The sequence below is a fragment of the Cynocephalus volans genome, chromosome 4, assembly GCF_027409185.1.
Source record: "Cynocephalus volans isolate mCynVol1 chromosome 4, mCynVol1.pri, whole genome shotgun sequence".
NCBI classification, from domain to species: domain Eukaryota; kingdom Metazoa; phylum Chordata; class Mammalia; order Dermoptera; family Cynocephalidae; genus Cynocephalus; species Cynocephalus volans.
Genome location: NC_084463.1, coordinates 71,892,730 through 71,910,687, shown reverse-complemented (window position 1 = coordinate 71,910,687; position 17,958 = coordinate 71,892,730). Strand labels below are relative to the sequence as shown.

Genomic DNA, 17,958 nt, shown 5'->3' with positions numbered 1-17,958 from the left:
AAACTGCTTATCTTCAGGGAAAAATGTTACTTGAGCATTTAATTTGCAAAGTAAATCATGACCCAGCAAAGGAATTGGGCATTCAGGCAGGTACAAGAAGCTGTGTCTTAAGATTTTGTCCCCTAGATGACACTCAAGAGATTGCAAGAAGGTCTTTTGATGGGGTTTGCCAGTTACTCCCATTACAGGCACAGATCGGTTAGAGTCCTTTGCCAACCTAGTGTTTAACACAGAGAATGTTGCCCCCGTGTCAATTAGAAAATCAACTAACTGATTCCCTACTGTCAATTGTACCCAGCACTCCTGTGGGGAAACAGTGATGGGTTTGCTTAGATCGAGGGGAGCCCCTGGTCCTCTTCATTCCTCATCTGAGTCTCCTTTTTCCACCATCTGTTTTTGTACTCTTTCCTTCTGTTTCTTTTCTTTTCCTCTCTCTAACTTCGGACATGAAATTCTCCAATGGCCATCTTGTTTACAGTAAGCACATTGATTGGCCCCCAAACTTCTCCTGGGGTCCCTTTTTCCCTCTCTCTTCTTATAACCTGCTGTCTGCAAAAAGATAGTGGCCTGTCTGGTTTCTTTTTTAGCCTCTCTGGCATTGTAAACCTTGAAAGCAATATCTACCAGTGATGACGCACTCATACCAACAGCGCCATCTAGCTTTTGCAGTTTCTTTCTAATGTCAGGGGCACTCTGTCCAATAAATGTTAAGTTCACCATCCTCAAATTTTCTGGGGCCTCTGGGTCCACATCAGAATACTTTCTATAGTCTTGATACACTTGTTCTAAAAACTGTGCAGGGTTTTCATTAGACTCCTGACATAACTCCTGGATTTTGTTTAGGCTTATTAACTTTGGTACCCCCTTCTTTAAGCCAGCCAATATGCATCGACGATAATGTGCCAGTCTCGGCATTCCCCCATTATTGGGATCCCAATTAGGGTCTACCAAAGGCACAACAGTTGTTGGATCAGGGGTCCCATTAGGATCTTCCTGATGTATTTGTCGAACCTCTTCAGTAGCCTTGTAAATAACTAGTCTCCTTTCATCAGCTGTTAACAATATATTCATCAAGGGCTGGATATCAGCCCACGTGGGGCAGTGGGTATTGAACACACTAGTGAACAGCTCTGTCATTTTCTGTGGATCCTCCCGAAATTGAGGATTTGAGTTTTTCCAATTCATCAGATCTGACGTTGAGAATGGCGTGTAAATCCAAAAATTACCAGCAGGTTGTCCCTGGTCATTTAGTCCCCCTGTGGGGAATTGCCTTAAAGGGAATTGTCCTGCTCCATATGAGCTTACACCTGGACCAATTGGGTGCCCTGGTGGGTCTTGGAAGGAGAGACTGTTCCAGCTTCCTGACCATAACTCAGGGGAGCACTGGGGCCAGGCATCTCTCTGTCCTCATCTCCTGACAATGGTGGATCTGGAGGAGCGTTGAGGTTCCCTGGCCCCAGGGGTGCAGAATCAATTGGGGCAGGAGGAGGATTAAGGCTGGGATTTAAGGTTTCTAGTAAATGCTTGTCTTCAATTGCTTTTTCCTCTGAGTTTTCTAGCTCTAAAACAGTTTTCTGAGGATTCCTAACTTCTCTTTGGACCATGAGCTTATTTCCTTCTTTCTTAGCATCCCGATTGTGGAGAAGCATAAAAGCCTGGACATACGGGATCTCATCCCATTTTCCAGATCTCTGACAAAATAGTTCTAATTGTAAAATGTTATAGTAGTTCAGAGATCCATTAAAGGGCCAACATTCTTCTGAATCTAACACATATATTGGCCACACAGTATTACAATAAATATTTTGTCATTTTCTTAGTTATGGGGGTGCAGATGTATTCACCCCATTTTGCGGTTATGCACCCAAGGGGACTCTGAGCAGGGACTGACACAATACTTCCCATATCTATTCACCCACACCATAGGTCTTTTAATTCAAGTCTGGTGCCAACCTTCAACTGGCCAACTCTTATGATTAGCTGGGACACAAACACTGCTGGGTTTTCCAAATTCAAATAATACACAAAAAAGGCCTGAGCCCACCACTAAACACTAGTGGAAGAAGCAGAGTTAACACAAGACAACAAATGGGCAACTAACTGTAACTTGGTCACAGGACCCCAAAGTAGTAGCACCAAGAACAGGCAGAAATAGTTGCCACATATAGACAAAAACACTTAAGCACGTGCACACATACACATCCCAATGAGACGTCTCAACAAACAAACTGGTCAGTCAAAATTCTAACTTGCCACATTCCACACCTATGGTACCAATCCCAACATTAATCCTAACAAACGGCATGGAATAGAGGGCATCTGTGGCATGCACACCAACAACTCACCAACCCAAGGATTCGTCAGTCCAACTACAAACTCTTCCTTCCTCACCAACCAGGTGAGAACTGGCAGCCAGCACCACAGTGGGGAGAACAGGAGAATCCTCAGGGTTAAAAGGACCCTGGTGGCCGCTTAGGAAAGTCCCAAAAAATCCATCGTAGGGCTTGCTTACCAAAGGCAACAAGGCCCCCTTTGACAGCCCAGGACAATCTCCGAAAACGTGACTGGGTTAGCCCGGTGTGCTTCCACAGCCAATTGCTCCAGCCGTTGGGATTCAGGAGAAAGTCCAGACCACAAAGGGGGCACTCCTGGCTTGACTCGCCAAATTTGTTACCAACAGACCAAGCTCGGTTTGCCCTCTCGCATTAAACAAATGACTCAAAAATCCAGACGTCGGTGCAAGAATTAGAAGGTTTATTCAGAAAACCGGCATCTGGGGGATGATTGGTCATTTGTTTAATGCAAGAGGGCAACCGAGCCTGGTCTGTTGGTAACAATTACCCCCAGCATAACCTGGCCTAGCCTGAATGACACTTCATTTTACAATGTGCAGTCCTGAACCATCTTCTTTATCTCTGTGATCTTTCCATATAAACTCATCTATTCTCATATCTTGACCAATGCCTCCAAACTCCCACAGGTTTATCTACTTAGTTTTGAGCTCCGGATTTCTTTATTTAATGGCCTATTAATGCCTTTGCTTGATTATCTCATAGGAATTTCTAAACTAAAAAAATGAGATGATGCCTTCTGACTCAACTTTTCCCCACAAAACTGCTTCTTTTCCATTCTTTGCCTAACTGTTTTGAAGCCCCTGCCGCTCAAGAAGTTGTTCAAGCCACAAATCCAGGAGTTATTCTTAATCCTTTGTCTCGGAACTCTTTATCTAGACCATCATTAAATCTGAATGATGTTAAAATATACTTCAGATCAGTCTTCTCTCTCAAGCTCCCTGAGCCTCCCTGTCCTCTTCACCCTCCCCTGTCATGTATAATAACCACTCACTCCCCTTTTTTTTTGGTGCACCATAGGCACAATGCCTCCAAAACTACAGGGGCTTCCTTTAATCATTAAAACAAGTATTCTTTTAAAATACAGCCATTGAAAAGACAACACATTAAGAAATGTAGAAACACTGCAGCTGCTTAATTACAATTTATACTACTTGGTTTACTACCTATGCACTCCCAGTAATGGGAAGCCTTCAAGGAGGGGGACAGGAGACTCCCTTCACTTTCACAGTTGGACAGAGAAGTAGAGAATGGGACAGAATAAGAGAAACAGATGACCTGGTTTGTGCACCGCTCCTGAGAGAATCAAAGCAAACTCTATCTTCTTGCTCTCCTGAAGAAGGGTTTAAAGTGCTAGAAAGTTGGAAAACAAATTTGTGTTGTCAGTTGGGAGACAGAAGAATTGAAGAATGCTTTCTAGTTAGGATACCAGCCACGTAATAGCCCTTTAACTTGTGTTCCAACTTTAATCATTGCTTCCTTCAAATTCTCCCCATCTGGAATAATCATTCACAATACTATACATAATGGATTGTGTCACTTCTCCATTTAAGACTCCTTCAACGAATCCACAAAACACTAAAACTAAATTATAGCTCTTTAACACATCTGAAAGAACCTGGACAATTTGATTCTGCCTACCTGTCTAATATCATCTTACTCCACATCTACCCTCCAACATTCTAAAAAGGTACCCATCTTTTTTCAGTGCCTTGAACAAGATTTTTCTCATCACTGGACCTCAAAACTATTTTGCATTTTCTTTTCTAGAATTGTCTATCTCTTCCTCCCCATCCACCTTGCTAATTGGACTTTGATTTTCATTTTTTGTTATTGTCCCAGACAGACCTTCTAATAACCAAACTTTAGCAAGTGGACCCTCCTCCAAAATTATTCTCCTCTACCACTTTGTCATTTCTTTAATAATTCCTTTATAACTTGTAATTATACATTAATTTGTGTTCTTTCGTTTGATTTCTTTCTCTCACCAGACAAAACTCAATGAGTTTGGGTTAAATGTGTGTTTCTTACTTGCATGTATGACAGTGCCTGGCATATAAGTGAGTCAATAAAAGAGTGAACAAGTTACTATCGTGTACCTGATGTGGTGTAAATCATAAGACTTAGTGGTGATAAATCTATGATATGATTGGCATGTGCACACAAATTCTTATCTCCCAGGAGCTGCCAGGTACAAAATGGCAACATGAGAGTATTTTAATGAGAGGGTGAAGATGATATAAGAAACTTGATCTGTAGGGCAGGCAGGGAGTGCCACTGAAGAAAGATTTTGGTTGAATCAAGAGATGATTGAACTCCACCTGTAAAATTATGGAGTAGATAGTGTGCTAGTTTCCTAGGCTCCAACATTCTAGAATTCTACTTCCCAATTTTGCCCAGAACCAGCCCTGCAGGACAATTATTAACTTACCTCTCTCTTACTTAGGTGTGTAAAGAACACTTAACAATAAAGATACTATTGGTGCCAAGAATAGGGTATATGACAGCCATATGGCCCATCCATATGTATGTGATCCCACTACACCTACTGGCAGAGCATTTGTCAAATGCTCAATCCACAGTGTGCTCAGTGCATCGAGCATGAATTACTCTAGAAAGAAGGAACAGGCCAAAAATAAAAATCTTTATTAAATAATTATTAAAACACCCAGGTAGACACATTCTCGCCTGTCACACACGAGTATTTCTCACTTCTATTCAACGCAATTCAAGAGCAAGGGAAGAGGTCCATACAAATGCTCCATGATGCATGAAGATATCTGCAAGGCTCATCTTCTTTGGCCACAGCACACACAGGAATAATTAGTCATTTCTACTTATAATACTTTAGGTGAATAATTATTAAGATTCATTTTAAATGCCCACGTCTGTCTTCTCCCTATCTCACCTAACAATTTAACCAGTTGTTACTCTTCAATACATTTGTCACCACCCTGGCATTAGGGTCAAACTGAAACAGTGATGATCCACTGAAGAAATAGAAAAATCCTGTAAAAATAGATAAAAATGATGATGAGACATTCTTCAAATATATCAGTTTTGCAATATGCATAACAGAATAAGAGTGAGCTAATAATGGATGGCATTTATTAAGTGGTTACTCTGTGCTAGGCACTGTGATAAGTGCTTTACACAATTTATCTCATCTCTCTTTACAAAAAAAGTGTGAGGTGTTATTTATGAGGACAAAACTGAAAATTAGGAAAGTTTTGCAATTCTCCCAAAGTAACATCTTTAATGAAAAATAGAGGGAAGATTCCATTTCCTATGTCTGACTCTAAAGCCGGTGCTCCAAAAACATTAGAATATACTCTCTCTAAATAGATACAATTCTATGATATTTTAAAATCTTAGTTTCTTTTCTTTTCTTCTCAACCACTCCTCCCCCACTAGGTCCTAAGTCACAGCTTGGGAGGCAACTGGACCCAAGAGAATCAGATCAATGATAAAATGCACGAAAAGGTCCATTTCTTGCTTTGCATACATCATAGTCAAGTCATTTTTAGCAACAAGATCGTCAGCCCCATGAGCATTTTCACTGTCAAGCCCCGGCAGCTCCCTTCAAAATTCCTTCAGAGTAAGCAAACACAAGTTTGGTTTTCCTGTGTCCTCATTACCAGGAATCAAATCTTGTCTATTTTGAGCATAGAGGGGACTACTATTTATTTACAAACGACTAATGTAGGCAATTGAAGACTGCAACAGAGAGCCAGAGAAAGCCCCCTGGGATGAGATAGAGGAGAGAGACAACCAGCCATTAGTACACCTGACTCATACTTGGTTCTATTTTTATACCAACACAGAGACCTCAAAGATAATGGCTTCAGTGAGAGGAAGTATCCATTGATTTTGTGTGCAGGTACGAAACAGAGACTTGAAAGGTAGTCAAGAAACACAAAATTTAAACCCAGTTTGCATAAATCAGAAAGTTAAAAATCTCAGGAATTTGGAGGATATAAGACTGAATGATTTGAAAACGGTTTTGATTCTACACTTCATTTGATACCATAAAATGCCCCGTTGAAAATGAAATGAAAGGGCCGAGCCTGTGGCGCACTCGGGAGAGTGCAGTGCTGGGAGCGCAGCGACTTCCCGCCGCGGGTTCGGATCCCATATAGGAATGGCTGGTGCACTCACTGGCTGAGTGCCGGTCACGAAAAAGACCAAAAAAAAAAAAAAAAAAAAGAAAATGGAATGAAGGTCCTCTTACCAAATGCCTGTGATGCAGCATCAACTTTTGGCTTAACTCCTGGAAAGTCATCAGCTATTAGTCTGGGGAAGCCTTGCTCCATGGACTTTCTATTTTCATCAAATCTGCACCAAGTGGAAGAAATACAGTTCAATATTGTGTAAAAGTCCTGTTACACACAGCAGTATGATGTGATGTTAATGTTCTGGTGTGGAATCCTAGATAAACTTTTGAAGTTGTGCAGAGAAGTATCAAACATTTTTAGGGCTACAATGGTATGTGACTTTCCTGGGCTTATAAGCTTAGCACAGAAAACAGCATTTTTCCCAGAAACAATGACACCATGCTATTCTGCAGAGGTTCCACATGTGTGTCTGGGGTGAATTTTCTAAGTCTGGACATGTAGAAACCAAGTACTTTTCTGCCACAAATACATGAGGACTGCATACATGTAAGATGCAAAGTGAATTAAATCATTTGGCTACCAATAAACTTCTGGTTCTCTATCTCTGGGACCCTGGAGACCTTGTCTCTACAGCCTGCCACACCTGGGCTTCCTATGGCAGCCACATGGTGACTGGCAATGGGAAGAGACGTAAATGTGCCTTTGGACCTCAGATGGCCTCTCATGATGTCTTTTGGTGTCTGGGTAAATGGCCCAGTGATCACCATTCTGATCCCTTTGTATTGGGGAAGTTGAACAGCTATAAGCTGACTTCCTTATGATCAGAAAATTTGAAGTGAGGGGAAGTTAGAGGATGGGGGTAGGAGATATCCTTAAAGAAAGAAAATAATTTTCCTAATTAGGCTCCATACAAAGGCATCCCTATTCATCTTACCTCCAGTATTTGTCCTCTACAAAGAAGTATGTTTTCTTCTTTTCTTTATCAGAGAAGGCTGCATCAATTTTCCTTATGGTTGGAGGGAAACCCAGGGTATGGATGCTTCTTGGATAACCTGCTTGTACCTCAGTTCCTCTGACGGCCCAGAACATATTTCCTATTGAAAAAATAAACCAAAGAAATTTTGAATGAAGCCAGTTGGTTTTAGAAACAGTGCATCGTTGTGGTAAACAGAAAGTCTTGCTTTTAATTCCACTAATCCAGTGCCCAGATCATAGCTGGTATTTAATAAATATTCCCTGAATGAGTAAATAAATGAATGAACAAAAAACCTAGTAGATAACTCTGGGTCACTGCCCTTTTTGTGTCTTACATTTATCATCTATAAATTACAGTGATCAGTTCTAGTTATCTCTTATAATTGCTGGTGACTTCTTAATCTAAATTTCTAACCTAGCCCTCTCCCAAGGTTCACATCAATAGGTCAAGTTGCTTTTCGGATACTTCCTCTTAGATATCTCATAGTCACCTCGTCCAATCCGTGCTTCTTATGCATGTTATAGGAATCTACTCAATTCCCTAATTCTAGGGAATTAGGAAAATGGACTCATTTCAGTCTCTCAAGCCTTAATCCCTTCCTCACACCACTGGCAGAGTAACTAATGTAAAATGCCAATCCACCCCACATGTATGTATAATAAATTATCTAAACAAAAATAATAATAATAATAAAATTTTAAATGTGCAAGACTAAGCTACAGTTTGTAGCAATTCACTCTAAGGCTATAAAACCACTACAAATGTAAGGAAGTGATTACTTAGAGGTTGAGATCATAGTTCTGAGGACATAAGGATTGTAATTGGAATGAGACACACGGATGAGTTTCTGGGCTTGCAACCAAAGCTCTGTCTATTTATCCAGGTGGTGGTGGTGGCAAATGTGGTAACCTTATAATAATTTATTAAACTGTATATATATTTGGTGTGGTGTTTCTATATCCATATTTTATATTAAAATAAAATCAATAAAATCTTTGAAAAAAGGAAAAATACTTTAAGAAAATAGTAAAATGCCCAGCTGTTGTGTATCACTCTTGCTTCATCTGAACTCAATGACTTTTACCTGTCTGAGCAGTTCTAGATATATTCTTATTTTCACATGATCAGTTCCTTCTGCATCAAAGACCCTTACACTTTCTACACATCCCGCTATCTCTATAAAGCAAAGTTCTCCTAAAAACTCATCCTAAACATTGCCTCCTCCCAGGGATCTTTACTGAACCCTGGGTATGGGTCAGGTGCTTTTCCTCTGTGCTCCCATGGTACCCGGTCTTCTCTCAATCCCAGCACTTGGTACACTGATGGCTTCATCTCTGCTGCCCCCTTTAGAACATGAGCCCCTTTTAGTTCTGACCTCTGCTAATGAGCATGGTGCCCGGCACAGTGCAAGTGATAAATAACTGTTAAATGAATGGATAATAGCAATACTTCAGAGTTATAGAACCCTTAACAATTTCCAACACAATTTTACATTATTTCATTTAAGCTTTACAAAAATGATATTCTCAGAAATAAATATATTTTACAAAATGCCTATGAAGTTTGACATTTAAAAATATTCCCAAATAACTTGAGTCAAGGGAAAAAAATAAAACTGGAAATTAAAAAAACATGTAAAAGTGAACAAAATGAAAATACTGTATATCAAAATTTGTGAGATAAAGGGGAAAAAAGGGTTACTTATAGGCATAAATGCTCATATTAGAAAAGAAAAAAAGGTTGCAAGTTAATAAGGTAAATATCAAACTTAGGAAGTTATAAAAACAATAACAGAATAAATTTTTTAAAAATGAGAGCAATAATAAAAATATGGACAGAAACCAATTAAATAGGAAATTAAAATACAACAGAAAGGATCGACAAAGACAAAAGTCAGTTATCTTCAGTAAAATTATTAAATATCCTATGAGGTTGATGAAGAAAAGAGAGAAAAGCAAAAAGATTCAATACTAGGAATGAAAAAGGGGAACCAAGTTTTAGCAATAATTAAAATGAAAATAAAATAATACTCTGAAAACTTTATACCAATTGATTTGATATCAGAAAAAATTGGCAGATTCTTAGAAAAATATGTTAAGAAAACCGATTCAAGAAGTAATAGAAGCTCAAATAGCATAGTACCAACAGAACAAATGGAAATGGTAGTTTAAAAATCTGACCAAGGAGCCCCAGGCCTGGATAATTCCATTAGCTAATTCATCCATGCCTGCACCGGGATGACAATATCTTACCTTTTAAAGCTTTATAACACAGCGCTTTTCTCCTCATCTTATTACTCTCAGGAGTGTCCTGGCTATTCGTGGCCTTTGATCTTCCATATAAATTAGGGAACTAAATTGTTAAGCCCATGAAAAATCTTTTGGCATTTGAATTGAAAATGTCTTGTATCTACAGATAGATTGGCATTTTTACAATATTGAATTTTTCTGTCCATGAATATGGAATAGCATCTATTTATTTAGGAAGCCTCATTCAATGCTTTTTAAAGAGTTTATACAAATCTTATAGAAATTCTTTATACAAATCTTATTAAAGCATTAACACTAAGTCTTGCAGTAATAAACCATTCAAAATTTAATATAATGGAGAAAACGCGTGTCAATGAAGTTTTCGCAATATGATTTATTCCAAGTCAAGTTCTTGTATAGTACTTACCCTTAAACATAAAAACAGTATCCTTGCTCTTGACTTCATATGCAGCATCCAAATTTGATGGAAGAGAGGGCCAAAATGCAGAAATCAAATTCAGTGCAGGTTCAGGGTTCCAGTGGGATCTGCGCCAAAAATATCTGAAATATATAAGAATTATTTGCTATTGTCTTTCTCCTTTGGATATATGAAAAAAGAAACATGTTTTTATCCTCTTTCAATCAATGCTAATTCATCTGTTTGCAGAAGTCTGTATTGCACTATGCTCCTGCGTGTGATTTCAGGGTAATGAAATCTAGGGCAGGGATTGTACCAGTTCCAGTATAATTATTTAGCTTGGTTCCATTCTAAAAGTCTGTAAACAGTATGTATATCATGCACCTATTAATATTTTCTGAAAATATTATGTACTTATTTATGCTTGTGTGTGAATAGGACATCTTTGTAAATAGACAAAGGAAATTGATAGCAGTGCTTGTACATGTGGGGGAAACTAGGGGACTGTAGGTTAGAGATGGGAGAGAGATTTTTCTTTTAACTCTACATCTTTTGGTACTGTTTGAATATTGCATCATAACCATATATCACTTTTTCTAAAGTTAATTAATTTAAACAGTAGCATTTTTTAGCAAAGTTAAGGTTACTGCCCTGCTTCTAAAGCTCCACCAGTGCTTTCTGAGGAAGTTCCATCATTTACGATATTTAAAAAGTGAACACAATAGATGAAAACCCCTTGCCTTCATTGAATTTGCATTCTCATGACCTAGAATCATCCTTTGTAAGACTGTAAAAAAAAATAATCTGGACAAGTCTGAGGATGTGTTAAAAATGTGACAAGAATCATGTCTGAGTGATTTCAAAATGTAGAGAAACTATTTCATTTAAAAATCTCTATCAAGTTTCTGGTTTTTTCCCTAAGCATTGCAGATAAAAAGAATAGATAGGAAAATATAATTTTCCAATCTGACCTGTCTTTAAAGAGCAGAATTTCTCCCCTCAGAGTGCTGATTGCATCGAAGGACAGAGCAGGATCACACATGGTGGGTGTCTCAGGTCCTGGAGGAACAGATTCTGTGGGCATCGTTAGGTCGTCAGAGGAGGTAGGGGGAGGTCCTAAAGGGAACAAATTTGGAGATACAAACATTAGCAGAAATGTGAGGTGGCTGTCAATTTATATGCTTTCCAACATTCCCAAGGTGTTTTGTGATCAAACATTATGTAGCATATTAAAGCTTTCCTGAAGATCATCATTGCACAGCTGCAATGCCTAACGTCCCCAGTGTCACTCACCGTAGAGGGACTGGATGCCATTCACATCATCTTGAGAAAGGCGGAATCGGCTCAGGTCTGTGACTGAGTTGTACAGTGGGTACATCAAAGCTTCAGTGTGGGCCGAGTGGTGAAGACCCAGGGAGTGGCCAAGTTCATGAGCAGCAACAAGGAATAAATTGGTCCCTATTTAAGAAATCATAAATGTTCAGAGTCTAACAGCCATTTATTCCATAAATACACATACAGAACACGTGCCAGCAACATACAGGCCATGCTTGGGATCACACAATATCTTTTCCTTATTTGTGCATTGGTTCATTGATTGGCATATTCCATACTCTATAGAAATTCATATATTGTGTAAGGTTGACTTGAAGTCAATATATGACAGTTTTTTACCGTATGCCTCCCTACGTCCCTCCTTGGTCAGAAAAAAATATGTCACGATTCCTCAACTGACAGTGATAAACATTGCTTCTGAAAGATATTTCTTTGTAGGTACTAAGACTAATAGAACATCAATAAATATAGCTCTTCAATGTCTAAAAATAAAAAGTTAGTCAAATTTAGTAACATACACCAATTGCAACCTCAGTTGAAATTAATCAGAGTATTTATGTTATTGTTCAAACTCTTAAGCAACAAAACTCTGCTTATTTCCTGTGGGGCTTTAGCCTGATTTGTTCTTCTTACTGTTTATCATAATAAAATAATTTTTGGTTGTCAGAAATCTTCCCAGTAATAGGTGCCATTGGATATGCACAGTCTTCAGTTTAAAACAGAAACACACCCAATAACTGTTTTCTGTAGCACAAACACAGCTGGAGTCAGCTTTTCTTTTATTGCAAAAATAGTTTTATTGAAATTAGTAGTAGAAATTATTTAACTAAGGCTCCAAGCAATTATGCAGAAAATAATAGTTGTTCAAATAAAACTAGATCATTTCATGCAGCACAAACTTCAGGTTCGTATCCTCACTAAAGATGCTTTTTGCATTTACTTTAAAGATTCCAACCAATCTCAGAAATAGTGATTGTTTCAACAGTGTGTTTTCAAACTTCAGAAGTGAGTTTATTTTAGTCACTGTTTGTTTTAACTAACTTAGAAAAAAAAAGCTCCTGAACTAGAGACAGTGACTTTTTTTTTTTTTTTTTTTGTAGCAATTTCCTTTTGTTTCTGGCATTTTCTTCTGATCTTTACTTTTAAGAAAAAAAGGAGGCAAGTGGAAAAAAGAGAAAAAAACACAAGGGCATGTTTTAGGATCCAAACAAATTCTACAGAATTCATTCTACCCTAGTCATCTACAGTTAAAGAGACGAAAAACATTATTAATTATGCTGGTCCTAAGACCTCCACAAGATCCTGAGCTGTGTGGAAAGAAGACTGAATAGTGCTCACTTGATGGGGGCCAAGATGGAAGTAGAGATATTTTCTAAAATTCTTCAGTGATTGAAATGAAGAGTACTTCTGGTTACCACTTAGATAATCAGAAATTTCAGTTATTAGGATATTTTTTTACGGCTCATTTTAGATAATCAAATTATTCTTGGGTGTGGTTAGACATTATTCCTGAAATTATCCAGAGATCTTATGACTCACCTGATGTATCCTCTGTCCATTTTTCATCATCATCAAAGTGAACATCTCCATAAAACCCAGGCCCAGGTGGATAGGCATGAGCCAGTGTGTATCCTGGTCCATCAAAAGGGTAAAAGTCTCCATGCTCTGATGGAGAAAAAAATAATGGAAATATAAGTTTTCAGAATTTCTTTTACTCTTTTCCAATAAGACAACACCAGATGCGATGGTCTAAATGTTGGTGTCTCCCCCCAAAGCTGAAACTTAATACCCAATTCACATAGTATTAAGAGATGCAGATTTTAGGAGGTGATTAAAGCTTTAAGAGGATTAGTGCCCTTATAAAAGAGGCTTGAGGGAGACTCCTGGCCCTTCCACTTTGTTAGGACACAGAAGTTGTCATCTCTGAGGTAGGCTCTTACCATAGACTGAATCTGCCAACCCTTTGATCTTGGACTTCATAAGCTCCAGAACTATCAGCAATATATTTTTGCTGTTTATAAATTACGCAGTATAAGGTATTTTGGTTTAGCAACCTGAAAGGACTAAGACACCAGATAAATGGATATTTTATTTTGTTACCTTTAACTGCAAAAGAGATCATTATGTCAGCCTCTCCTTCATACATCCTAGAGAAGGTGAGTGGGGTCACCTCCTCCCAGACTTTCAGCGCTTTCTTAATAGCTGAATCAACAGCATCTCTTGGCAAGTCTGGTGTATAATTCACAATCCTGTATGAGAAAAATTGAAGAGATATTATTTTCTCCTGCCATACTAACTCATAAAATTTCAATAGTATGTGAAACCTTTTTGGAACCATTACCTGTAAGTAAGGTGAGTGTTTTTCCACTTCGGCGTGTCAGGAAAGGTACTGAAGTGACCAACGTCAGGAACTCCACACCTGGACTTGTGCATCACCTCCAGGGTGCTGGAGTCCACCTTCCCTGTCACCTCCAATCCGAGGAACTTCTGCATTTCTTGGATTTTTTTAACAACAGGACCATTGTCATTTCTTCTAAGAAATTGTTTCCTGTCTTTTGTGAGGTTGTAGTACTTTTCTAGATATTGCTAATGGAATAATATTTAGGTCACTTTTATGAGTTTTAGCAATTTACTCAAATTTTACAATCTATTTTAATTTTTCTCTATTTTTTAAAACAAAAGTAGGTTTCACACAATTTGATTTTTCATTGACTCCTCATTTTCTTATGTTTGCACAAATTTTAAAATTTCACTGCAATTTAGTTTGCTAGTTGAGTAAGAAATTTGAAATTGAAAATTCACAAATATGTACAATCAATTATGCTTCAATAAAAAAAGAAAGGAAGAAAAGAAAATTCAGGTCTAATATGTTTTTTAAAAAAAGAACCCCTCCTTTAACATAATTGTATGGATACTTTGAGTGAATATATCTAACTTTTTCCGTTTTCCATCATTAAAAAAATTCTTTTGTCCAAACATGGCAAATAAATATTATCTGAAGATTAAAATTAGCATGGTCCCTCTTTCCAATTATTTTCATTAAAGAAATCCTTTTTTTGGAAAGAAAAATAAAAGTTAATTTAAAATCAAACATTAATACAACTGGAAGAAATTATATTAAATCATCTTCACAGATGATTGCAACCTTTACCGTGTATACATAACAAAGAACAGGTATTCAATAAACATTAATCAACTGAGTAAAAATGATAAAATGAAAGATACTCTCCTTGAAATCGAATAGGCATTCTTCAAAACGTGCCTAGATAGCTGCTTTTTTTTGCATAATACTTTCACTTAAAAACTGCTCTTATTATGTCACTCACATGCATAAAATCTTTTAGTGGCTTTCTGCTTCCTACTGAATTACTTTGCCTTCTACAATCTGACTTAACAACCTGCCTACTCAGTCTCCTTGCCCACTAACCCGCCTCACTAAAGAAATTCTAAAGACAGAGAAGTTTCATGTATTTTCCACTTGTTCTCTTCATTAATCCCCAGAGCTGCTGCCACTATTTTATTGTAACACTGAGTAATTATATCCACTACCTGTGCCTTTCTTTCCTTCCCTGTTAAAATGAAGAGAGTTTCCACCTCCAGCATTTTGGTCTTCTCTTATGCTACATTTTCTGGCACAGTAACTTCTAATCGAATCATTCTGCTTTGTGCTGGAAGATCAGGTAGGCACACCTGTTGCTCCACTGGGGCTGGCCAGTGGTTGCAATGGATGTCACCATTAATTACCTGGACGAAGTCCGTGTCTGGGTCCTTCTTCGCTGCGCCATCCAGAGGATAAGCCAAGCAGACCGGCAGACATAACAGCACAAGGATGGCCATATGCTTCATTCTCACTGCCTTTTTCTCAAGAAAGTCCCTTTTTTGTAAACTGGCTTCTATCTCTACTCTCTAGCGGCCTCCCTTTTATAGGGAGACAGTGCTTAGGTCACCGAAAGCATGACTCATGTATGTGTGGGGTCTGTTTGTTTAAATCTGAATGACAGCAGAAATGTTCATGAAAATTCAATGTAAAGATGAAACAGCACACATTCGTAACTTCCCTCAACCATCTAAACTTGAAAGAATGATTAATTTCCGGGAAGTGGTTACTGTGTTTGTAAATAAGAAAAAAAAAAATTGGCTAGATAATACATGTCTGTGTACCTACTGAGCTAGATGACAAGCTTGGTAGAATGTCAAATATTTAGACATTTTAACATTAGTGCAATTTTCTTTTAAAAAGATGTTATTTTTAAACTCAGATATAAGTGGGTAAGGAGTAAGTGGATCAACAAAGAAATTCCAAATATAATTGAGATCTAAATGTGGCAATTGCTGTCTAGGAAGATATTGCAACAGATATTTTATTTCTTGAGTCCTTGTTTAAAACAGCTATTACTGGCCCTGGAGTAGAAGGATTGTGAGAAGGAAGCAGACCATGAAAAGGAGGATCTGTAGAGGAAGGAAGAGGCAGAGGAGTGAACCTTTGGTGTTCAGTCATTCATTTTCCATTTCAGATCATATATATGTTCATAGTAACTGCTCCATAAAAACGTGTTAAATTGAAGTAGATTAAATTGCCTATTAGACCAAAATGTTCCTCCTACATTCCTCCTCTTCCTTGCTTTTTAAAGTTCTTTTTATCCTCTTTCCCTCCTCCTAAAATACAAAGGAGGAGGTGGATTGAGATTTGTAATGGGGAATGATCTAAATCCTTCCTTCCCTTCATGTCTAACCACCCACCCCTGCCCATAAGTAGCATTTTTTTCCCCCTCAGCCAAGTCGAATGCTTCTCACACAGTAACACGGCCAAGTCTGCAATAACTATTTTGTCAAATTAACCTACTAGTATTAAAGGACCCGGAAATTCTATTAGTATTGAATTTTATTTTCTCTCACTAAAGATAAATTAACTCTCCTATATCTGAAGTAGGTAATTTCAAAACAATGGGAGCCTAAACTAATGAGTGTGTAAGAATGATCTTTTTAGTACCACCCACCGCCTGCATCCTATTTGAGGCAGAATGGACAGGTGAGACTTCCAGGAACCAGGAGGCTCTGAAACCTCCAAGCCAGCGTTGGGGAGAAGCTTGGATATGCGCTGTGCCAGCCAAGTCAACTCGTGCTTAATGGAGCCAAGGAGGTTGCTCTGCAACATGAGGGAGTGGAATGGACATAAGTTTGCAAGTCAGAGGGAGAGGGGCTGACAACCAGCCTCAGACAAAGTTGGCTGGACTTTGAGCAAGTATATCATTTCTTTGGGTCAATGTTTTGCCATCTGTAAAAATGGGGTGGATATAACCTGACTCATAGCATTATTATGTATATTTTATGATGGGGAACAAATCTCCTCTTATTTCACTCTAATATCTTTAACAGATAAAGCCTGTTGGCCTGACAGGTCTGTGACAATGCCCCTGGGCACTGATTTGACAAGCTCTGAGATGCCTTTTTTGTTTGAGTCACAACTCTATTGGTGTTGGCACATCCTGTTGATGGGACTTATGTGGTAATGATACAAAGAAAGTTAACATTGTAAGAGCTACAGTCATAATTGACTAAACACCAAAGCATATGCCTTGTAGGAATGGTTGGTGGTAAGCTTATTCTACATTAAACCTTCACGCTGGAAGAAATTAATGACTTAGGGCAGGTGAGTCCTATATTTGTCTTTAATTCACTACTTGTTAAACTTATTGGAGTAAGTATACGATCAGGCAAGCAGGCATATAGAACTCATCTTTAAAGAAAGGTGAAACCCCTAGGTATAGAGCTTCTGCTCTATGCCAGGTCCTAAATGTGTGTTATCTCCAGTCTTTAGAATAAGCCAATAAGATTGAGATTAAGATTAGAAAAATTTAGTAATAAACTCAAGATCAGTTAGCTAACAAGTTGTAAGAGATGACTCAGAACTGCCAGCATAGAACCCTAATAACCACAACTTGTGTGCTCGTCAAAAACCTCTTGGCTTGGACCTTGGCTCTCCCCCAACATTTTTTCCTTATATTTTGACACTCTGTTCTTTTTCTCTTATTCTTGAGACTCTTCCCTGTACTTGCGTCTGATTTACCTCCTTAGCTTTTCTGTTCTTTTCTCCCAAGTATCTGATCATCTCTCTAATCCAGCTACTTCTTCTGACCTGTGTCGATCTGCTCTATCACCTGCAGCTGCTCTTGGCCTGGGCTGCACTGATCTGATGTGGTCTGGATAGAACAATGCCTACAGTCCGTCACCACCTGTAACTAAGACAGAGAAATGCATGACAGCTCTTCATGTCCATGTGATCCAGCTCTTGGATCACGATTAGCTCTCAATTTGCAACACCCAACAACCTCTGATTTTAAGACTGTACACATACACACATGATCCTGGGTCAGCTGTGTCAGTACACTAATTTCAGTGTTTTACAACATCTTCTCTTGTTGGAAATTATTGATTTTATGACAAGCTGGGATTATTGTGCTAAATCACAGATGCAGAACAAGTGAGAAGTTCACCCTTTCCCCATGCTTTTAAT

The 17,958-nt window shown here is 38.3% G+C and overlaps 1 protein-coding gene across 1 annotated transcript; it reads right to left on the bottom strand.

Moving 5' to 3' along the window:
• Positions 1–5,259: 5,259 nt before the first annotated feature.
• MMP10 (matrix metallopeptidase 10) lies at positions 5,260–15,290 on the bottom strand. The gene is made up of 10 exons (XM_063094341.1): positions 15,189–15,290; positions 13,786–14,030; positions 13,545–13,693; positions 12,984–13,109; positions 11,403–11,567; positions 11,081–11,225; positions 10,119–10,252; positions 7,401–7,560; positions 6,583–6,686; positions 5,260–5,360 (listed from the first exon to the last, which is right to left on the bottom strand). Exons 1-10 carry the CDS (start codon positions 15,288–15,290, stop codon positions 5,260–5,262), a joined length of 1,431 nt encoding a protein of 476 aa, XP_062950411.1.
• Positions 15,291–17,958: the final 2,668 nt, after the last annotated feature.

What these genes read in the sequence shown, in the direction of transcription:
- MMP10 (XM_063094341.1), bottom strand. Translation starts at nt 15,290, where the DNA reads ATGAAGCATATGGCCATCCTTGTGCTGTTATGTCTGCCGGTCTGCTTG. An exon ending in CAGACACGGACTTCGTCCAG is followed by an intron (nt 14,031 to 15,188) that starts GTAATTAATGGT and finishes TTATTCCATTAG; the next exon opens with CAATATCTAGAAAAGTACTA. An exon ending in TACTGTTTTTATGTTTAAGG is followed by an intron (nt 7,561 to 10,118) that starts GTAAGTACTATA and finishes TTTTTTCAATAG; the next exon opens with GAAATATGTTCTGGGCCGTC.